This window comes from Heterodontus francisci, chromosome 18 (assembly GCF_036365525.1).
Source record: "Heterodontus francisci isolate sHetFra1 chromosome 18, sHetFra1.hap1, whole genome shotgun sequence".
NCBI classification, from domain to species: Eukaryota; Metazoa; Chordata; class Chondrichthyes; order Heterodontiformes; family Heterodontidae; genus Heterodontus; species Heterodontus francisci.
Window position 1 is genome coordinate 52546868 of NC_090388.1, and position 19827 is coordinate 52566694.

At 43.3% G+C, this 19827-nt stretch overlaps 1 protein-coding gene across 2 annotated transcripts in view; it reads right to left on the minus strand.

The window, feature by feature from the left end:
* The window catches only part of il17ra1a (interleukin 17 receptor A1a), a 59331-nt gene extending 40232 nt beyond the window's left edge, over nucleotides 1-19099 (minus strand). For both annotated transcript variants that reach the window (XM_068050765.1, XM_068050764.1), the window contains exons 1-2: nucleotides 18743-19099; nucleotides 1969-1993 (exon numbers count right to left, since the gene is read on the minus strand). In XM_068050765.1, coding sequence (XP_067906866.1) covers nucleotides 1969-1993; nucleotides 18743-18844 — 127 coding nt within the window. In that variant the 5' untranslated portion in view covers nucleotides 18845-19099. The remainder of the gene's footprint in view (nucleotides 1-1968; nucleotides 1994-18742) is intronic.
* Nucleotides 19100-19827: the final 728 nt, after the last annotated feature.

Sequence of the window (19827 nt, forward strand, 5' to 3'; positions counted from 1 at the left end):
AGGACTGGGACCAATGTCCTCACAGGGAAGTTCAATAGTGTGGTTGAGGAGAGTTTAAAATAAATTGGCAGGGAGATGGGCACCAGCATATATAGAAGTAGAAAGAGGAATAATGTGCATAAAGGAGTGAGAGTGTTGGATAGTACTAGAGAAAGAAGTAGTACCATATTAGATAAGAGCAAATTAAGAAGGACTACGAAGAACACAAAGGCAGGTTTACAATGCATGAATGCAAATGCACAAAGTGTGGTGAATGAGGCTGGTGAGCTACATGTACAAACAGCCGTGATGTAGTGGCAATAATGGAAACGTGGCTTAAAAATAGTAAGGATTGGGTGCTTAATATTCAAGGATACAAAGTGTTCAGAGAAAAGTTAGAGAAGGGAAACAGGGAGGTGGGGTTGCAGTACTGATTAGGGAAGACATTTTAATGTCGGATTCTTTGAGGAGGCAAGGACAGAATCCATTTGGTTAGAGTTGAGAAGCCAAAAGGGGAGCTGTTCTACAGGCCTCCAAATAGTGTGAGAGAGAGGGAGGAGTAAATCTGCAGAGAAATCTTAGAGAGGTGCAAGAACTATAGACTGGTGATATTAGGGGACTTCAATTTCCCAAATAGCCATTGGGATCGTATTAGAGTAAAGGGAAAAGAGAGGAAGGGAGGAATTTCTGAAATGCGTTCAGGAATACTTTCTTGACCAGTATGTTCTAAGTCCAAATAGGAAGGAGGCATTGCTGGATCTGGTGCTGGGAAATGAGGTGGGTCATCTGGACCAAATGCCTGGAGCAGAACACTTGGGTAAGAGTGATCATCGTATCATAAGATTTAGATTAGCAATGGAGAAGAGAAAGGAACTATCTGAAGTAGAACTTCTACATTGGAAGAAGGCTAACTTCAATGGGATGAGAAGGGATCTAGCCTGGGTAAAATGGAACTAAAGGCGGACAGGAAACACAGGAACAGAACAATGGTTGATCTTTAAAGGAGGAGATGTTTCAAGTACAGGCTAGGTACATTCCAACAAGGGTAAAAGGTAAGGTAACCAAATCCAGGGCTCCTTGGGTGATGAGGGAGATAGAGAATATGATAAAATAAAAAGAGAGGGCGTATGATGCAAGTCAGGTGAATTCTTCAAGCAAGAACCAAGGCAAATACAATAAGATGAAAGGGGGAAGTGAAGAGGAAAATAAGACTGGAAAGAGATACGAGAACGGAATGGCCGTTAACATAAAAGGGAACACAAAAATCTTCTACTGGCATGTAAGGAGTAAGCGGGTAGTAAGAGGCAGGGTGGGGCCTATTAGGGTCAAAGGTGGTGATATATGCTTAGAGGTGCAGGGCATGACAAGAATATTCAATGAGTACTTTGAATTGGTGTTTACTAAGAGGATGCTGACAAAATATCAGTATTATCTTCTTTCTATTGAAATTCCTCTGTGCGCTCACCATGATGGGCTTCGAGCTGGGGCAGGGGGAGGGGTATGGGTTCTAGTACTTCCACATGCTGCTCCAGAGCCAGCCACTAGTACTTGCACAAAAAATGCCAGAGTAACTCTGCTCCACTTTTCCTCCCATGGAAGAGAGGGAATTTGCCTCTGCTTGGCACCTGTCCAAAAATGCCTGGGGGCTGCAGATAAGGCACTTGCAGTGTATGAAAATAGGTTTTTCCACTCTCTGAAAAGCATGCTGGAGTCCAGACTCTTGGATCACTTTGCCATCACCACATATTTTGTTCTATTAGTATTAGTCTCACATGTCTATTCCATGGGGTTTTAAACACAAAGCTAGAAAGCAGAGCAGCACACTGAAATTTAAAAATGTTCATTATTAAAGTGGCCTATTAAACCAGTCAGTTGTACAAACAATTCTTATGAAATAGAAGACCCAAACTGCCTTCCGATTTGAAGGCCTTTCAAGGCTGGGCCTTGCTAACAAATAAAAGATCATTTTAAAATGTTATCTGTACTTACTGGATTGAAAAGTACAATTCAGGCCCTGTTTGAGAAAAGAAAAACATTTTAATAATGACATTTCATGTATGAGCAAACTCAACACTATGTTGAATGCAGTTATGGACCATGAACAGAAATGCTAAGGAGTCACATATCAACTGATATTCCAAGGCATTGCTCATGGCCTCCTTATTTTAATAGGAAGTATATTTACATTATCTGTACGATATGCATTTATTTCCTGTTTTCTTTGCTCACCAGATATATAATACAGTATATTGTTTGGCATGAAGCACCCAATTCTTTGTGAGCAATGTCCTATAAACAACAACAACCAGTTCATTTGCTTTTGATGGTGTTGGCCTAAAGAGGAATATTGGCTGTTTTCTTCTCAGTACTTTACTGGAGCAGCAGCTTTGTTAATGCATTTAAGTTCTGGAGTAATGGTCAAACCGCCAACTTCCAGATCCATAGGAGAGACAGCTACTCACTGAGCCAACCTGAAACAATTCATTTTGGAACAAAAGATTTATAAGGGAATTTATTAAGAAATTTAGACCTTCTTGATAAACCGGTTTTAAATGAGCTTCTGGTGCAAACTCAACAAAGCACAATGCTCCAGAAAACCACAACATTGCACAATAATCATCATCTTTGATGACACACACACTACTGATGTTGAAAATTCCCAACCCATTTCAGAGAATTGTTCTGGTGTGATAAAATACAAGGGGTGAATTGCCCAAATCTGCACTTGCCAGGAATGCATTATTGGGAAATGGACCCTCCTTTTCATCACAAATGTCACTAACCTAATATCCATGTTACAATGAAGCCAGTCTTAGACCCAATCAGAGAAAAATAGCTGCGTTAAATCTATGTATCCCTGACTTGGTGTGCTGTTTGCTGTTGAGACTGTGGGGGACATCGTTATTAAGGAAGTATGCGTCAACTTCTTTGGAGCAACCTCTTCTCCATTCCATGAACAGCACCAACGTGTAGGAAAGGGTCAAGAATGCAGTCCTTTCTAAATTGTACCCTCATTGTGAAAACACTTCCAAAAAAAGATACCAACTATGGGCATTTTTCTGCACTGGTCACTCCCAGCAAGTGTATTACCATAGTTGGCAAGTTTGAAGACACTGGTTCCTGGGTGCACACTGCAGATGCAATTTGGGCAAGATGGACCAGAATTTGGGGTGTAAAAGGTTCCACCAGGTCTCTGCATTATTAAAGAAAAGTTAATTTAAAAATTCTAACAGAGTGGAGTGGGTGCCACACCCTTTGTGTCAGCATTATAAGAGATAGACCTCGCATGACATTGTCACATGGCAGACATCCTGACAGTTCTGCCTTTTTGCCCCAAGCGCAAATTAAATCTGCAAGATGCAGGCAAACTTGTGTTAGCAGAATATCGTGCTGGTGGAAGGTGAGGCTCACAGTGCCAGTTTCCTAATGACAAAATTACAGCCTTTTCTTGAGGAATCCTGTGATTCTGCTAGAAGGTCTGTGCCCCTACAGAGCAGGAAAGTGCCACTCCAAAATTCCAGGTCCCCTTCCTCTTATTCCTGCTTCAAATGAAGTCTACACTTACTCTAGATTCCCCATGTGCAACCACACAAGACAGGCTAGCATTGCAGCGTTCCTGGGTTTTCCCTTTTTGTTGCTCCTATTTCTTGCTGTCATTTTAAAAGCTTTGAAATAGGAGGCATTGCTGGATCTGGTTCTGGGGAATAAGGTGGGTCAAGTGGATAAAGCGTCAGTAGGGGACCGTAACATCAAAAAGTTAAGGTTAGTTATGGAAAAGGATAAGGCACAATCCATAATAAAGATAATTAACTGGGGGATGGTCAGCTTCAATGGGGTGAGAATGGATCTAGCCCAAGCAAATTGGAATCAAAGGTTGGCAGGCAAAACTGTAACTGAGCAATGGGCTGACTTTAAAGAAGAGACCAGAAACAACTGGACCAACCACATAATGCTGTGGCTACAAGAGCAGGTCAGAGGCTGGGAATTCTGCGGCGAGTAACTCACCTCCTATCTCCCCAGTGCCTGTTCACCATGTAGAAGGCACAAGTCAGGAGTGTGATGGAATACTCTCCAGTTGCCTGGATGGGTACAGCTCCAACAACACTCAAGAAGCTCGACCATCCAGGACAAAGCAACCTGCCTGACTGGTACCTCATCCACCGCCTTCAACATTCACTCCCTCCATCAATAACACACAGTGGCAACAGTGTGTACCATATACAAGATGCACTGCAGCAACTCACCAAGGTTCCTTCCACAACACCTTCCAAACCTCTACCACATACAAGAACAATGCCACCACCTGCAAGTTCCCTCCAAGCCACACACCATCCTGACTTGGAACTAGATTGCCGTTCCTTCACGGTTGCTGGGTCAAAACCCTGGAACTCCCTTCCTAATAGCACTGTTGGTGTACCTACACCCAAAGGACTGCAGTGGTTTTAGAAGGCAGCTCACTACCACCTTCTCAAGTACAATTAGGGATGGGCAATAAATGCTGGCCTAGCCAGCAATGCCCACATGCCACAAACGAATGAAAAAAAAAGTACGGGTGCAGTCAAGGTATATTCCCATGAGGAGGGGAAGGTAATGACGAAAGAGATAGAGAGTAAGATGAAGCAGCAAAAGTGTGCATATGTCAGATGTGAGGTGGAAAATACAATTGAAAACCAGGCTGAGTATAGAAGGTTCAGAGGGGAAGTGAAAAGCAAATAAAAGCAGAGGGAATATGAGAAGAGACTGGCAGCTAACATTACAGGGAATCCAAACATCTTCCAAAGGCATATAAATAGTAAAATCATTTTAAAGGGGAGGAGTGGGGCCAATTAGGGTCCAAAAAAGGGATCGACCTATGGAGGCACGGGGCATGGCTGAGGTACTAAATGAGTACTTTGCATCTGTCTTGACCAAGGAAGATGCTGCTGCTAAACTCAGGTGAAAAAGGAGGCAGTTGAGGCACTGGAAGGGCTAAAAATTGAGGTACTAGATAGACTGGCTGTACTTCAAGTTGATAAGTCACCAGGACCAGATGAGATACATCCAAGGATACTGAGGGAAGTAAGGGAGGAAATTGCGGAGGCACTGGCCATAATCTTCCAATCCTCTTTAGATGTAGGGGTGGTGCTAGAGGACAGGAGAATTGCAAATGTTACACCCTTTTTTGAACAAGGGCGTAATGACAAGCCCAGCAACTGCAGGCCAGTCACTTTAACCTCAGTGCTGAGAAAGCTTTTAGAAATGATAATCCAGGCCAAAACTGTTACTTGGACTAATGTGGATTAATTAAGGAAAGTCAACACGGATTTGTTAAGGGCAAATTGTGTTTAGCTAACTTGTATTTTTTGATGAGTTGGGTTGATGAGAGTAATGTGGTGTACATGGACTCCCAAAAGGCATTTGATAAAGTGCCACACAACAGGCTTATCAGCCAGGTTAGAGCCCAAGGAGTAAAAGGTACAGGTCGCAGCACGGACAAGAAATTGGCTGAGTAACAAGAAACAGAGAGTAGTTGTGAACGGTTGTTTTTAGGACTCGAGAAAACTATATAGTGGGGTTCCCCCAAAGGTCTGTGTTAGGACCCCTACTTTTCTTGATATATATTAATGATCGAGACTTGGGTGTACAGGGCACAATTTCAAAATTTGTGGATGACACAAACTTGGAAATATTGTGAACTATAGGGAGGATTGTGATAAACTTCAAGGGGACATAGGCAGACTGGTGGAACGGGCAGACAAGTGGCAGATGAAATTTAATGCAGAGAAGTGTGAAGGGACACATTTTGGTAGGAAGAATGAGCTGAGGTAATATAAACTAAAGGCTGTAATTCTAAAGGGAGCGGAGGAGCAGAGGGACCTGGGGATTTATGTGCACAAATCATTGAAGGTGGCAGGCCAGGTTGAGAAAGTATTTAATAAAGCATACGCGATCCCAGGCTTTATAAATAGGGGTACAGAGTACAAAAACAAGGAAGTTATGACAAACCTGTAGAAACAAACACTCAAATGGAACAGTGTGTCCAGTTTTGGGCACCACACTTTAGGAAGGATGTGAAGGCAGAGGGTGCAGAAAAGATTCAGGAGAAGGGTCCCAGGGATGAGGAACTTCAGTTACATGGATAGGGTGGAGAAGCTGGGGCAGTTCTCCTTGAAGAGAAGGTTGGGAGGACAGTTGATAGAGGTATTGAGAATCATAAGGGATCTGGACACAGTAGATAGGGAGAAACTGTTCCCAATGGTGTAAGGTTTGAGAACCAGAGGACACAGATTTAAGGTGAATGGTACACGAGCCAAAGGCGACATGAGGAAAACATTTTTTTATACTGTGAGTGGTTAGGATCTGGAATGCACTGCCCAAGAGTGTGGTGGAGGAAGATTCAATCGAGGCCTTCAAAAGAGAACTGGATAATTATCTGGAGAGAAAAAGTTTGCAGGGCCACAGGGAAAGTGCGGGGGAGTGGGACTACGTGAGTTGCTCTTGCAGAGAGCCAGCACGGACACAATGGGCCAAATGGCTTCCTTCTGTGCTGTAGCCAGTCTACGATTCTACATTATGTTACGACCAAGGCGGGAGGAGTGCAAGGTTTTTCTAGTTCCACTTCTCCACAGGTCACAGCATATATTTAAATTTTTCCCCAATTAACAATAAGGACTCTATTTTTATCCCAGTATAAAATACACCAACCAGGTTTCTTTAATAAACAAAATTATCAGTTTATTGTAAAACAATTCCTAACCAGTAGCGATGCAAAGTATTAACACACAGATTGAAACATAAGAGTTCCCTTTTTACCTTAGCCCCACACACAAACACACACACACACACACACTCCAGTCAACCGAAAAAAGAGATTTACGCTTTAGAGCTCTATTACAAAAAACAAGACAAAAAGAATACTTTGGCTAAATACTTGCTAATTCATGAACAAAAAATAAAGAGACGATATGGAAAGATGTCAGATATCCTTTGTTTGGTTTAGCATCCCAAATACACGTAGACGGCTGTCACTGGGATATTCCTAGAACAGTTCTTGTCAGACAATGTTGAAGATCAGTTTGGGGAGGCTTTCCAGGAAAATGCAGCAACAGGGGTTTCAGGCAGTTTCTTACACTTGCTTCTCAGCGCTTCTTAGAGATGGAAAAGTAAACAGGCTTTTTTTTAAAAAAAAAGAGATGGAACAAGCTGGGTTGGGGTTTGCTCCTTTGGCAAGTTTTCTCCAACTATGTTTTTTACACTGTCCATATCACCAACTCACTGTCCAAAGCGAAATCAAAAACAATGTCACAAGGGTCAAACGTCCTGACCTCTATAAATCTTGACCTGTCACTTCTTCATAAACATCTTTCTCCAAGTCAAAGAAAAACCCTGCCAGGTGATTATCTGAAAACAGATGCCATCCAGTAAGGGCTTGTTTTTAAGCACTCCTAGATTCTTCCAATAATTTTTTTGTTTTCAAACCAAGCTCAGTCCAAAAGACCTTCTGATGACCTCTTTTTAAAAAAAACACAAAGCTCCAGAATCTATGGAACCTTTTTTCAGTTTTAACATACAACTCCCCATAATTGAAAAAAGCAAGCACTCATAACACCTTCAATCACTTTGCTGACGATTGAGAGTAGACTGGTGGGGCAGTAATTGGCCAGATTGGATTTATCCTGCTTTTTGTGGACAGGACAAACCTGGGCAATTTTCCACATTGTCAGGTAAATGCCAGTATTGTAGCTGTACTAGAATAGTTTGGTTAGGGGCACGGCTAGCTCTGCAGCACAAGTCTTCAGCACTATGTTGTCAGGGCCCATAGCCCTTGCTATATGTAATATACCATATTCCTGTTGGTCGCTAAATGAAGTTCACTCTGTTGGGTTTATGTTGGTTGACAGAGTGAGATAAATCCAGACTCCCATTAAAAAGTCTTGGCAAATGTAAATTCTGATATATCTTTGCTAAAAATAGAGAAGGAGCGGGGAACTTTCTCAGTACCATAGAGAAATAGATGAACTGGATTAAGCCTGATTCAACTGCGAGATAATGAAACACTATATTACAGAGTTTCCTTGATTTGCATATCTAGCATCTCTTAAATTCCCCTTCATAATTCACAGCCATTAAGTTTACTGCATCACTCTGAGTGAGTGGGTGAATGGAATTTTACAGAGTCAGATTATATCCTCTTAAGGAAACATGAGCAGTACACTTCAGGTGGAATGGGCTCTGTGAGATCTGGAGATGGGCATACATCACATAATTATTTGTGAAACACTAGGTTTACTAATTGACTAAAATGGAGGCATATATACAATGCTGTCATACTTAATGATCAGTGTCAAGTTATGGACAGTACACAGGAAAGTGCTGAAAACTACTCAGGAACATTTCACTAAAAGAACATTGGACAGCTGGGAACTCCTGTGGAGTACACATATGACGACAGGAAGGATAGGAAAAGAGGGAAGACCTTGGCCCAGATTTTCCAGTCAGCGGTGAAGGAACACTGCTCGCCATTCATTACGCTTACAACTGCCCGCTTGCGTGCATTTGCGTGGCAACTTGCTGTCATCGGGTATCTGATCCAGTGCAACGCCCCCTTTAGGGATTTGTGATGTGTCAGCAGGGCAAGCAACAGCATGGCTCTTCAACCAGATTGAAGAATCCTCACTGAGACAGAGACCAGCAAGTATAAATTAGAATACTTAATTCGAAGTAAAATTAAGTGAGGGAGAGATGGAATTAACAGCGAGAAGAAAGACTGAAAGAAAAAAAGTTATTTTAACTTTTATAAAATCTCCAACAATAACATTTTGAAGGAATGCAACTCCAAACATATAATTACATTTTCAGTGCCAGAGGGATTGGCAATAAAGATTATCATGCTGTTAAAAATTCACTTACACCTGACTGCACCAGCCATTATTATTTGGCATGTTCAGTGGGTAACAAGTGGTAAAGTACAGCAACTTCACACTTTTACACATATTTTAATGCCGGATCTTATCAACGAGATACCAGTACGGCGCAGCTTATGGAGGAGCAGGGCAAATCGGATAACAACTTCCAGATTTCCTCACTAGTGTAATTTCCAGAAATTACTGTCCGATTTACTCCATAACCGTGAGCACTGTTAGCCTTACCGTTATTCTTAACTAAAAATTCAGGTGAACTATGAAGACAATTGTCCCCTCTCTCTTTACATACGCTGGCTGTGTAATTACCCTACTGTAGTTATTCATTGTATCTTTCAGCACATAGCTGCTGTCGACCATTATTCTGAGTACAATTTTCTTCAATTTCCGTTACTGAATTCACAAGCTATCTGGTCACAGCAAAGTGAGATGACAGCCCAAAATCGTTGGAGATAAAAGTACTGCATCTCTCCATCTGGATTGTCTAGACACTACAACATTAGCCCCCCAAGTGACAGGCTTATTGAAATTTCCCACCTGCTATCTCCTAACACATCAATCAGAATCAGTGTGTTGTAGCGAGTTCAGATCTGTTCTGCATGCTGTGTTACTGACAGCTTTATGTGTCCTCTCCTGCTTGGTGACCAAGGTCATTTGCAATCTAACTGCCTACAGTATTCATTATTAGGAATTGCAGAGTAGAGGATAACAGCTTGCTTTTGGGGAAGAGGGAGATTAGAGAGAGTCCAAATAAAAATTTGGGTGGAGTTTAAAAAAAAGGAGCAAAGAAAGAAACAGAGGCAAGGGAAACAAGTCAAAGGGAAGAAATTAGAAAAACAGATGGGTTTTACATGTTTTTAAAAATTACAATGAAAAATTTAATTTGCACTATGAATGAAACTGATTCACAAACAATACCTTCGAGTATGTTGAAAAATGATGTTATTCCACTCTCAAAGACTAAGAGGACACAAGGAAGCTTGTGTTGTTCCAGTAACTAAACTTATGCACAGCCCAGTAACGCTACATCACCAGAAAATGGGCTGCAATTTCTTCTCCCGCTTCCTGGAGCGGGGGTGGGCGGAAATGCACCACCATGCTGCCATGATCTTTCTAGTGGCGGCCCTGGATAATAAGCTGGTCGGGCCACACCCTCCCGCCCCAAATCACATGGAGGGAGCGGGCTCTGTGACACTGGCATCAGCTGCCTGTGCGCAAGTGCTGGCGCCATTTTAAAGAGCAGCCAGCCCTGCCGGCTCATTTTAAATTTTAACGGAATATTCCTCCCTCAATGTACTGCATTATAATCTATCACCCCTTCCCTGCCCCCAATAACAATTAAATGCAATATTTGCCCTCTTCCACCACCCCCCCACCCCCGCATACACATACCTTCAACACTTGACCTTTCCCCCCCTCAAACTAATCAAAGTGCAGAGGTCACCCTTGCCCACCTCCCCTACACTAGTAATTTACATTTGCCCCCGTTCCCTCCCTTCGCTCACCACCACCACCCCCCCACCCTAAAAATCATAAGCCCCCACCTTCCCCACCACACTGGCGCCAGCTTTCCCTGGACGGGAAAGTGAAGGCGAGTGAGTGTCATGGGTTTTACTTATGTTTTTAAAAATTACAATGAAAAATTTAATTTGCACTATGAATAAAACTGATTCATAAACAATATCTTAACTTATAGTATGATGAAAAGTGATGTTATTCCACTCTCCAAGACTATGAGGACACAAAGAAGCTTGTGTTGTTCCAGTAACAAAACTTATGCCCAACCCAGTAACTCTACATCACCAGAAAATGGTGAGGAAACGAGGAAGATCGCAGCCCAAAGGTAAGATTGCTGACAATTTTATTTATATGCATACAAAATAGGAGCAGTAGAAGACCATTCGGCCCTTCCAGCCTGATCCACCATTCAGTAAGATCATGGCTGATCTGTTTGTGTCTCGAATTCACAACTTCCATCTACCCCCGATAACGTTTGATTCCCTTGCCTAACAAGAATCTATCTACCTCTGCCTTAAAAATATTGAGTGATCCCACCTCCATCACCTCCTGAAGCAGAGAGTTCCAAAGTCACACAACCCATTGAGAGAAAATATTTCCCCTCATCTCTGTCCTAAAAGAGCAACTCCTAATTTTAAAACAATGCCCCCTAGTTCTGGACTCACCCACAAGAGAAAACATCCTTTCCACAGAAACCTTGTCAAGACCATTCAGGATCTTATAAACTTCAATCAAGTCTCCCCTCACTCTTCTAAACTCCAGTGAATCTGTCCAATCTTTCTTCACAAGACAACCCGCTCATTCCAGGTATCAAACTAGTAAACCTCCTCTGAACCGCCTCCAACACATTTACATCCTTCCTTAAATAAGGAGACCAAAACTGCACACAATGTTCGAGATGTGGTCTCACCAATGTCCTGTATAACTGAAGCATAACATCCTTACTTTTATTTTCAATCCCTCTCATAGTAAAGGTTAGCATTCCATTAGCTTTCTTTATTACTTGCTGTACCTGCATAGTAACCTTTTGTGACTCATGCGCTAGAACACCTAGATCCCTCTGCACCTCGGAATGCTGCACTCGTTCTCTGTTTAAGTAACACTCTGCTTTTTTATTCTTCCTGCCAAACTTCACATTTTCCCACATTATACTCCATCTACCCTATTTTTGCCCACTCACTCAACCTATCTATTTCAGTCTGCAACCTCCTTATGTTCTCTTCACAACATACTTTCCTACCAATCTTTGTGTCATCAGCAAATTTAACTAACATGCCATCGCTCCCCTCATCTAAGTCATTGATATAAATTATAAAAAGTTGAGGCCCCAGCACAGATCCCTGCAGGACTCCACTCGTCACATCCTGCCACTCAGAAAAGGACCATTTATGCATACTCTGTTTTCTGCCAGCCAGCCAATCTTCTATCCATGCTAATATGTTACCCCCGACACCATGAGCTCCTACTTTGCGCAATAACCTTTTATGTGGCACCTTGTCAAATGCCTTCTGGAAATCCAAGTACAGTATGCCAACAGGCTCTCCTTTATCCACAGCGCATGTTACTCCTTCAAAGAACTCCAATAAATTGGTTAAACGTGATTTCCCTTTTACGAAACCATGCTGACTATTCCCGATTACCTTGAGTTTTTCCAAGTATCCAGCTATGGCCTCCTGAATGATCGATTCTAACATTGCCTCCCCCACTTCTTGAATTAGCTGAATTAATTATATTTGCTACTTTCCGTCTGATGAAACCTTTCCAGAATCTAGTGAATTTTGAAAAATTAACACCAGGAATTTTGTATGCTTCAATGAGATCACCTCTCATTCTTCTGAACTCTAGAGAATACAGGCCCAGCCTCCTTAATCTCTCCTCATAGGACAATCCCGCCATTAGTATACAATTAGTATGGTGAACCTCTGTTGCACTCCCTCTATGGCAAGTATATCCTTCCTTAGGAAGAGACCAAAACTGTACATAATACTCCAGGTGCAGTCTCACCAAGGCTCTATACAATTGCAGCAAAACATCTTTACTCCTGTGCTCAAATCCTTTTGCAATAAAGGCCAACATACCATTTGCCTTCTGCACCTGCATGTTAGCTTTCAGTGACTCATGGCCAAGGACACTCAGGTCCCTTTGGATAGCAACACTTCCCAATCTCTCATCATTTAATAAATACTCTGCACTTCACATTTCTCCACATTATATTCCATCTGTCATGTTCTTTCCCACTCACTGAGCCTGTCTAAATCCCCTTGAAGCCTCTTTGCATCCTCCTCACACCTCACATTCCCACCGAGTTTTGTGCCATCGGCAAACTTGCCACCTCCCTGCCTCCATGGAATTTAAGTCCTGGGCAGGAAGGCCTGTGAATGGCCTTCCCACCCTGCCAATTGAGGCCCTTAAGTGGGCAACTAATGCCCAATTAAGGGTCTCAGCCCACATGCGCAATTAGCTGAGCGGCGAGTGGGCCTGTTGCCGCACAGGAAGCATGGCAAGAAAACCCATGTAGGTTGCTTGCCAGCTTGGGGTGGGAGGGGGAAGGTGGGGTAGGGGTGGGGGTGTTCCTCATTAAAAGGCACAGTGCCTGAACGAGGGACTGGCATCAGGAAGGGGGTGCCATCTGACAGCCACTGGGTCCAGCGCCGCTCCCAATACCCTGGGCGGGTGCTCCACCGGCAGCAGCCACCCTCTCCACAGAGGCGCTGCTCAATTAAAGAGCGGCCGTCCTCTGATTGGCTGGCATCTCTGAGGGCAGGACTTCCATCGCTGGGTCCTTGATTCCATGGAAGGTTCACTGCTGTCCTGTTAAGCACCTAACTGGCACTTGATTCTGCGGGTCTCCCACAGAAGGGGCGCTTTTGCCAGATGTCAAGACCCCCGTCGCCTGGATAAAATCCAGGCCAAAGTATTTGTTTAGTTTCTCTGACATTTCCTTGTTCCCCATTATAAATTCTCCTGTCTCTGCCTGTAATGTCTTTGCTAATTTTGTCCTTTTTACATACCTATAGAAGCTTTTACACTCCATTTTTATGCTTCTCACCGGTTTGCTTTCATATTCTAATTTCCCTTTATCAGTTTCTCGGTCCTCCTTTGCTGGATTCTAAAATACTCCCAATCCTCAGCGTTACTACTTTTTTGGCAACGATATAAGCCTCTTCCTCTGATCTAATACAATCTTTAACTTCTCCTGTTAGCCACGGTTGGATCACTTTTCCTGTTGGGGTTTTGTGCCTCAAAGGAATGCAGATTTGTTGTAAACCATGTATTAATTCTTTAAATGCTAGCCATTGCCTGTCTACTGTAATACCTTATAATAGTTTCCCGATCTACCACAGCCAACTTGCCCCTCAAACCTTCGTAGTTTCCTTTGTTTAGATTTAAGACCTTAGTTTTGGATTGAACTACATCACTTTCAAACTTAATGTAAAATTGTATCATATTATGGTCACTCTTCCCAAAAGCTCCTTTACTAGTTTACTAATTAGCCCTTTCTCCTTGCACAATGCTGATCTAAAACAGCCTGTTCTTTACTTCGTTCAACATACTATTCTAGAAAATCATCTCATATACATTGCAGGAATTCATCCTCTACAGTATTAGTGCTAATTAGGTTTACCCAGTCTATATGTAGATTGAAGCCTCCCATGATTACATATTACCCTCGTTACATGCACCTCCAATTTCCTGATTTATAACATGCCCTACATTACCACTACTGTTTTGTGGCCTATAAACAACTCCCACCAATAGCCCCTTGCTGTTTCTTAGCTCCACCCAAACTGATTCTACATCTTGAACTTTCGATCTAAGATCCCCTCTCACTAATATACTGATCTCATCCTTTATTAACAGCGCTGCCCCACCACCTTTTCCTTTTTCCCTATCCTTCCGAAATGTCGAATACCCTTGAATATTCAGTTCCCAGCTTTAGTCACCCAGCAAGCCATGTCTCCATAATGGCAATTAGATCACACCCATTTACTTCTATTTGGATATGCTCGGTAAAAAGCATATGGACATGACTAGTCAAAAAAATGGGTGGAAATACATCTGACAGATTTCTATCCATTTAGCTTCCCATTTACTTTTACAATCAGGTTTTGTATTAGTGGCAGAAGCCTTGACATGTTACAATCATACAATCTTACAACACAGAAGGAAACCATTTGGCCCATAACGCTTGTGCCGGCTCTTTGATAGAGCTGTCTAATTTAGTCCCACAACACAGTTATTCCCCTCATAATCCTGCAAATCAGTTCTGTTCAAGTACATGTCCAATTGCCTTTTAGAAGTTCCTACTGAATCTGATTTATCAACTTGCCCTGCCACCTTCAAACATTAGGGAATATGCATCCCCAGGTTCCTCTGTTCCTGCATTCCCCTCGACATAATACGATTTAGATTACACTGCCTCTCCAAGTTGTTTCTCCCAAAGTGCATCACTTCACAATTATTCGCACTAAATTGTATCTGCTAAACATATGCCCATTTTGAGTCAGTCTATGCTCTCTTGAGATATGTCATCATGCTCACTATTTATTATGTTACCAAATTTTGCATTGTTTTCAAACTTCAAAATTGTACTCCTCATATCCAAGAGGCTCGACACCATCCAGGACAAAGCAGCCCGCTTGACTGGCACCCCATCCACCACCTTCAACATTCACTCCCTCCACCACCGATACACAGTAGCAGCAGTGTGTAACATCTACAAATCTACAAGATGCACTGCAGCAACTCACCAAGGCGCCTTCAACAGCACCTTCCAAACCCACGACCTCTATCACCAAGTAGGACAAGGGCAACAGATGCATGGGAATACCACCACCTGCGAGTTCCCCTCCAAGCCACACACCATCCTGAATTGGAACTATTTCACCGTTCCTCCAGTGTTGCTGGGTCAAAATCCTGGAACTCCCTTCCTAACAGCACTGTGGGTGTACCTACACCCTAAGGACTGCAGTGGTTCAAGAAGGCAGCACACCACCACCTTCTCAAGGGAAATTAGGGTCGGGCAATAAATGCTGGCCTAGCCAGCGAAGACTACATCCTCTGAACAAATAAAAAAAAACCCAAGTCCTTTATGTACAAGAAAAGCAATGGCCCCAATACTGACCCCTGGGGGAATCCCACTGCTTACTTCTATCCAGTCATAAAAACATTAACCATTACTCAATGCCTATCTCAGTCAATTTTGTACCCAAGTTACCACCACCCTTTTAATACTTTAATATTTTCTAAATAAATCTGTTATGAGGTACTTTCTAAAATGCCCTTTTGAAAGTCGATGTATACAATATCTACTGCATTACCTTCATCAACCGTCTCTCTTACTTCAAAGAATTCGATCTCTTTCAGATACGATTTGCCTTTAAAAAAATCCATGCTGGCTGTCCTCATTAGCCCATGCTTCTCGAAGTGAGAATTTGTTTATATTAAAATTAATCTCCGTCATTTATAAGTTCACTCAATTTCTGAGTGTTTACAACTTTAAAGCTAGTGCTCAGTCATCTACCAGTCCATACAAGATGGATAACCAGGCTTGTTACAATGTGCTGCTTATGGCAATGCAGTTGAGGAGCCCTATTTTTAAAGATCTGTAGCAATATTTTGCGGCTTGTTCTGAACCTTTTTCTCTTGTGTTTTTTTAATAGAAAAGTCTTGTGGCAAGTGTTCCTACACTGCCATGCTTGGTATGTCAACAATATCGGAACAATGGGTTTCCCCTGTTTACCTACATTTCTTAGAGGGAGAAGGAGGTCAAACTGCAGAGGTGATCTTTCCCCCATTTACAGGTAATCTTTATATCCCCATTTATAGGTTAAAAAGTACAATAAGCAGGCAACGAATATATAGAACTGACTACATAGGCTTTGGATAGGCAGACAGCCTGATGCAGAACTAAGTCATCTATAGCAAGGACACCTGCAGCCACTCTGCACCATAGGGGTTGGAACTGCTAGTTACAATAATAGTCAGTTGCACCCTGAAGTTGTGTTCCTCATCCCATTTTAATTCTGCTGCCATGCTGTCCGACAGAGACCTCACAACCACCACCTGCACTACAGCAGGCAGATTATTTGGGGTAGAAATGCAATACTGTACTAATGTGCCTCCTGGCTGGTCATAGTCATGTGACCTCTACAGAGATGAAATGACAGCCCAAGATGGCATCTGGTACAAAGGAAATAGAGTCATTATCCCTAAAGAGTTGAGAGGAGAGACGCTAAAGCGCGTCCATGCAAGCCACCAAGGAATTGAGTCGAGTCTGAGGAAGGCAACAGAAGTGCTCCACTGGCCAAACATGAGCAAAATCAAGGACCACATCAGCCAGTGCAGTGTGTGCAATGAATACCAAGCTAAGCAAGCTAAAGAGCAGCTGATGACACATGACATCCCAGACAGACCTTGGATGAAGCTGGGAGTAGACCTCTTCACTCTCGGAGGAACTGATTATCTTGTCACCGTAGATTACTATTCTGATTACTGAGAGGTAGACCTCAGTGATATAGACCTCACCTCAATGACTACCAGTGAGATTGTAGAGTGCCTGAAAGCACACTTCAGTCATTACGGCATTCCAGACATTGTGATGACCAACAGACCTCAGTTCACGAGTGAAGAATTCAGCAGCTTCATAAAGGATTGGGAAATTCACCATCATACATCATCTCCACGCTATCCCCAGTCCAATGGAAAGGCTGAGGCGGCAGTGAAAATCGACGAAGGAATCATAAAGAAATCGAGTAAATCCGGCATAGACGTATACAAGGCAATCCTCGAGTGGAGAAACACACCTACCGAGGGCATGGAAAGTAGTCCAGTACAAAGACTAATGTCACGCCGCACCCAAACTACTCTTCCAATAGCAAAAAAGCTACTGATGCCAGAAGTAGTAACAAGTGTGAGTGACAAAATCATGGTGAAACGGCAGAAAGTCCAATTTCATTTTGACAAAACTACCAAACCATTGCCAGAATTGAGCATTGGAGAGCCAGTCAGGGTACAAACTTTCAATGCTCTCAACAAGAGTCGGCCCAAGTGGCAACTTGGGACCTGCGTAGAGCAGATGTCACCTTGATCGTATGCAGTGGAAGTGAACGACCAGATATACCGTCGCAACCGCAGGCACATAAACACAACTGGAGAAGCTGTTCCGTCAAAACAGGCGGCCAATCAGGAAGATGTGAACTCACCAACTGCACAGACCACAGAGCAACCATCAGCCCCAGAGGTCCACAGCACCCCAACAATGGAAATGGAACAGTTACCGTGGCAACAAGCAACAGGGAACGACAATCGCCGGAGAAGGAAAATGAACCAGATGAACAACCAATGACAACACGCACCATTAAGAGACCGGCACAATTTAATGACTGTGTGTACAATGCATGTGCAGAGACTGACAAGAATGACGAACTACTAATGCATGAGAACAGTTGTGTGCAAAGTGGGTAACTTGGGAAACTCGTAGTGTAAATGATGATGCCTGCAATTTTTTTGTTTTAAAAGGGGGATGTTTGGGATAGAAATGCAATAGTGTACTCATGTGCCTCCTGGCTTGTTGTCGTCATATCATAAGGCATTCTGACTGGGGGCAGCCATCAGAGTCATTTTCATTAAAGACAGAGTACACGCCAGACTGCTGTCCTGCGAGTTGGTAACACAGATAATTGCAGACTTTGATTCCCACCTTCACATGCACTGCACCAGCCACTGGTTTTGACAGTGATTTTTTAAAAACCCAAACACGCTCTGCCAGGCCTAAATTATGCATTAAAAATAAATGGCTAACAATATTTTGTTTTTGTAGCTATTTACCTTCAAGTGATTACTTCCCTTTAAATTTATCCTTCTAAGACCTACTTGTATGCAATATCCTACCCTTGCTCCGACAAACTTTGACAACCTTACTTGTGGGGCAGAAATTGATTTCTCCCAACCGATTACACGTTGTCTGATCTGCAATGTCAGTTGAGCTCAGTTGGTGGCATTTTTATTTCAGAATCAGAAGCTGTGCGTGGACACTCCAATATCCCAGACCAAGACTTCAGTACATAACCTAATATTTCAACAGACATGGAAAGACATGGTTCACTTCCTATTAATGGCATTTCCAAGTCTCGAAAAATTATAACGACGTAGCCGGAAACAAGAGTGAAGAGACAGGTATTATTCATAATTACCAAAAAGTGTATCTAATTCACTGCGTTCACACCGTTTTTATATAATTTGCTGTGTTACAGTTGTTCTCAGTTAAGAGCTAGAAGGCGGATCACATTAGCGGCAGAGACAAACCCAGGTTACATCCCTGACCCCGGGTAAATGAATCTTACCGGCTGTGAACAGTTCCCCAGAATCTCCAAACCCAGCACTCGAGGGGCCCAAAGCAGCAGCAGGAAGGCACCGAGTGACGGCAGCAGGTCCCGGACCGCCATGGCCGAGAACTCCGTCACCACCAGGCCCAGGCTTCACCCGTCGCCCGAGAGCTCGCACTTTCCAGAGGCCCCGCCTTCGCGGTACCGGGGAGGGAAGCAGCCCAGACACTGAGTGAACCAGGAGTAAGAGCCACACGACCGGAGGCCTGATCCCGATCGCTCACCGAGCCGGGTCGGGCTGCGCTGCAGCCGCCAAGCCCTCGCCGCTTCCTGGAACCGCTCAGGCAAATCCGCCGTTCCGAGGGCGGGGCATTCAGCACCACCCGTGTAAAGGGGACGGTAACATTCACACCTCCGTGTAAAAGGGATGGTAATCCAGATCACCCTGTGAAAGGAACAGTGATCCTGAGTTTCCCTGTGTAAAGAGGACTGAGTCGCAGTTACATAGCACAGAAACAGGCCTTTCGGCCCATCATATCTGTGCCTGCCATCAAGCCTATCTATTCTAATCCCATTTTCTAACACTTGGCCCATAGCCTTGTATGCTATGGCGTTTCAAGTGCTCATCTAAATACTTCTTAAATGTTTTGAGGGCTCCTGCCTCTACCACCCCTTCAGGCAGTGTGTTCCATATTCCAACCACCCTCTGAGTGAAAAAATTCTTCCTCAAATCCCCTCTAAACCTCCTGCCCCTTACCTTAAATCTGTGTACACTGGTTATTGATACCTTCGCTAAGGGAAAAAGTTTCTTTCTATCTATACCCCGCAAAATTTTGTATAGCTCAATCAGGATCCTCCTCAGCCTTCTCTGCTCTAAGGAAAACAACCCTAGCCTATCCAGTCTCTCTTCATAGCTGAAATGCTCCAGCCCAGGCAACATCCTGGTGAATCTCCTCTGCACCCTCTCCAGTGCAATCACATCCTTCCGAGAGTATGGTGCCCAGAACTGTACACAGTACTCCAGCTGTGGCCTAACTAGCGTTTTATACAGCTCCATCATAACCTCCCTGCTCTTATATTCTATGCTTCGGCGAATAAAGGCA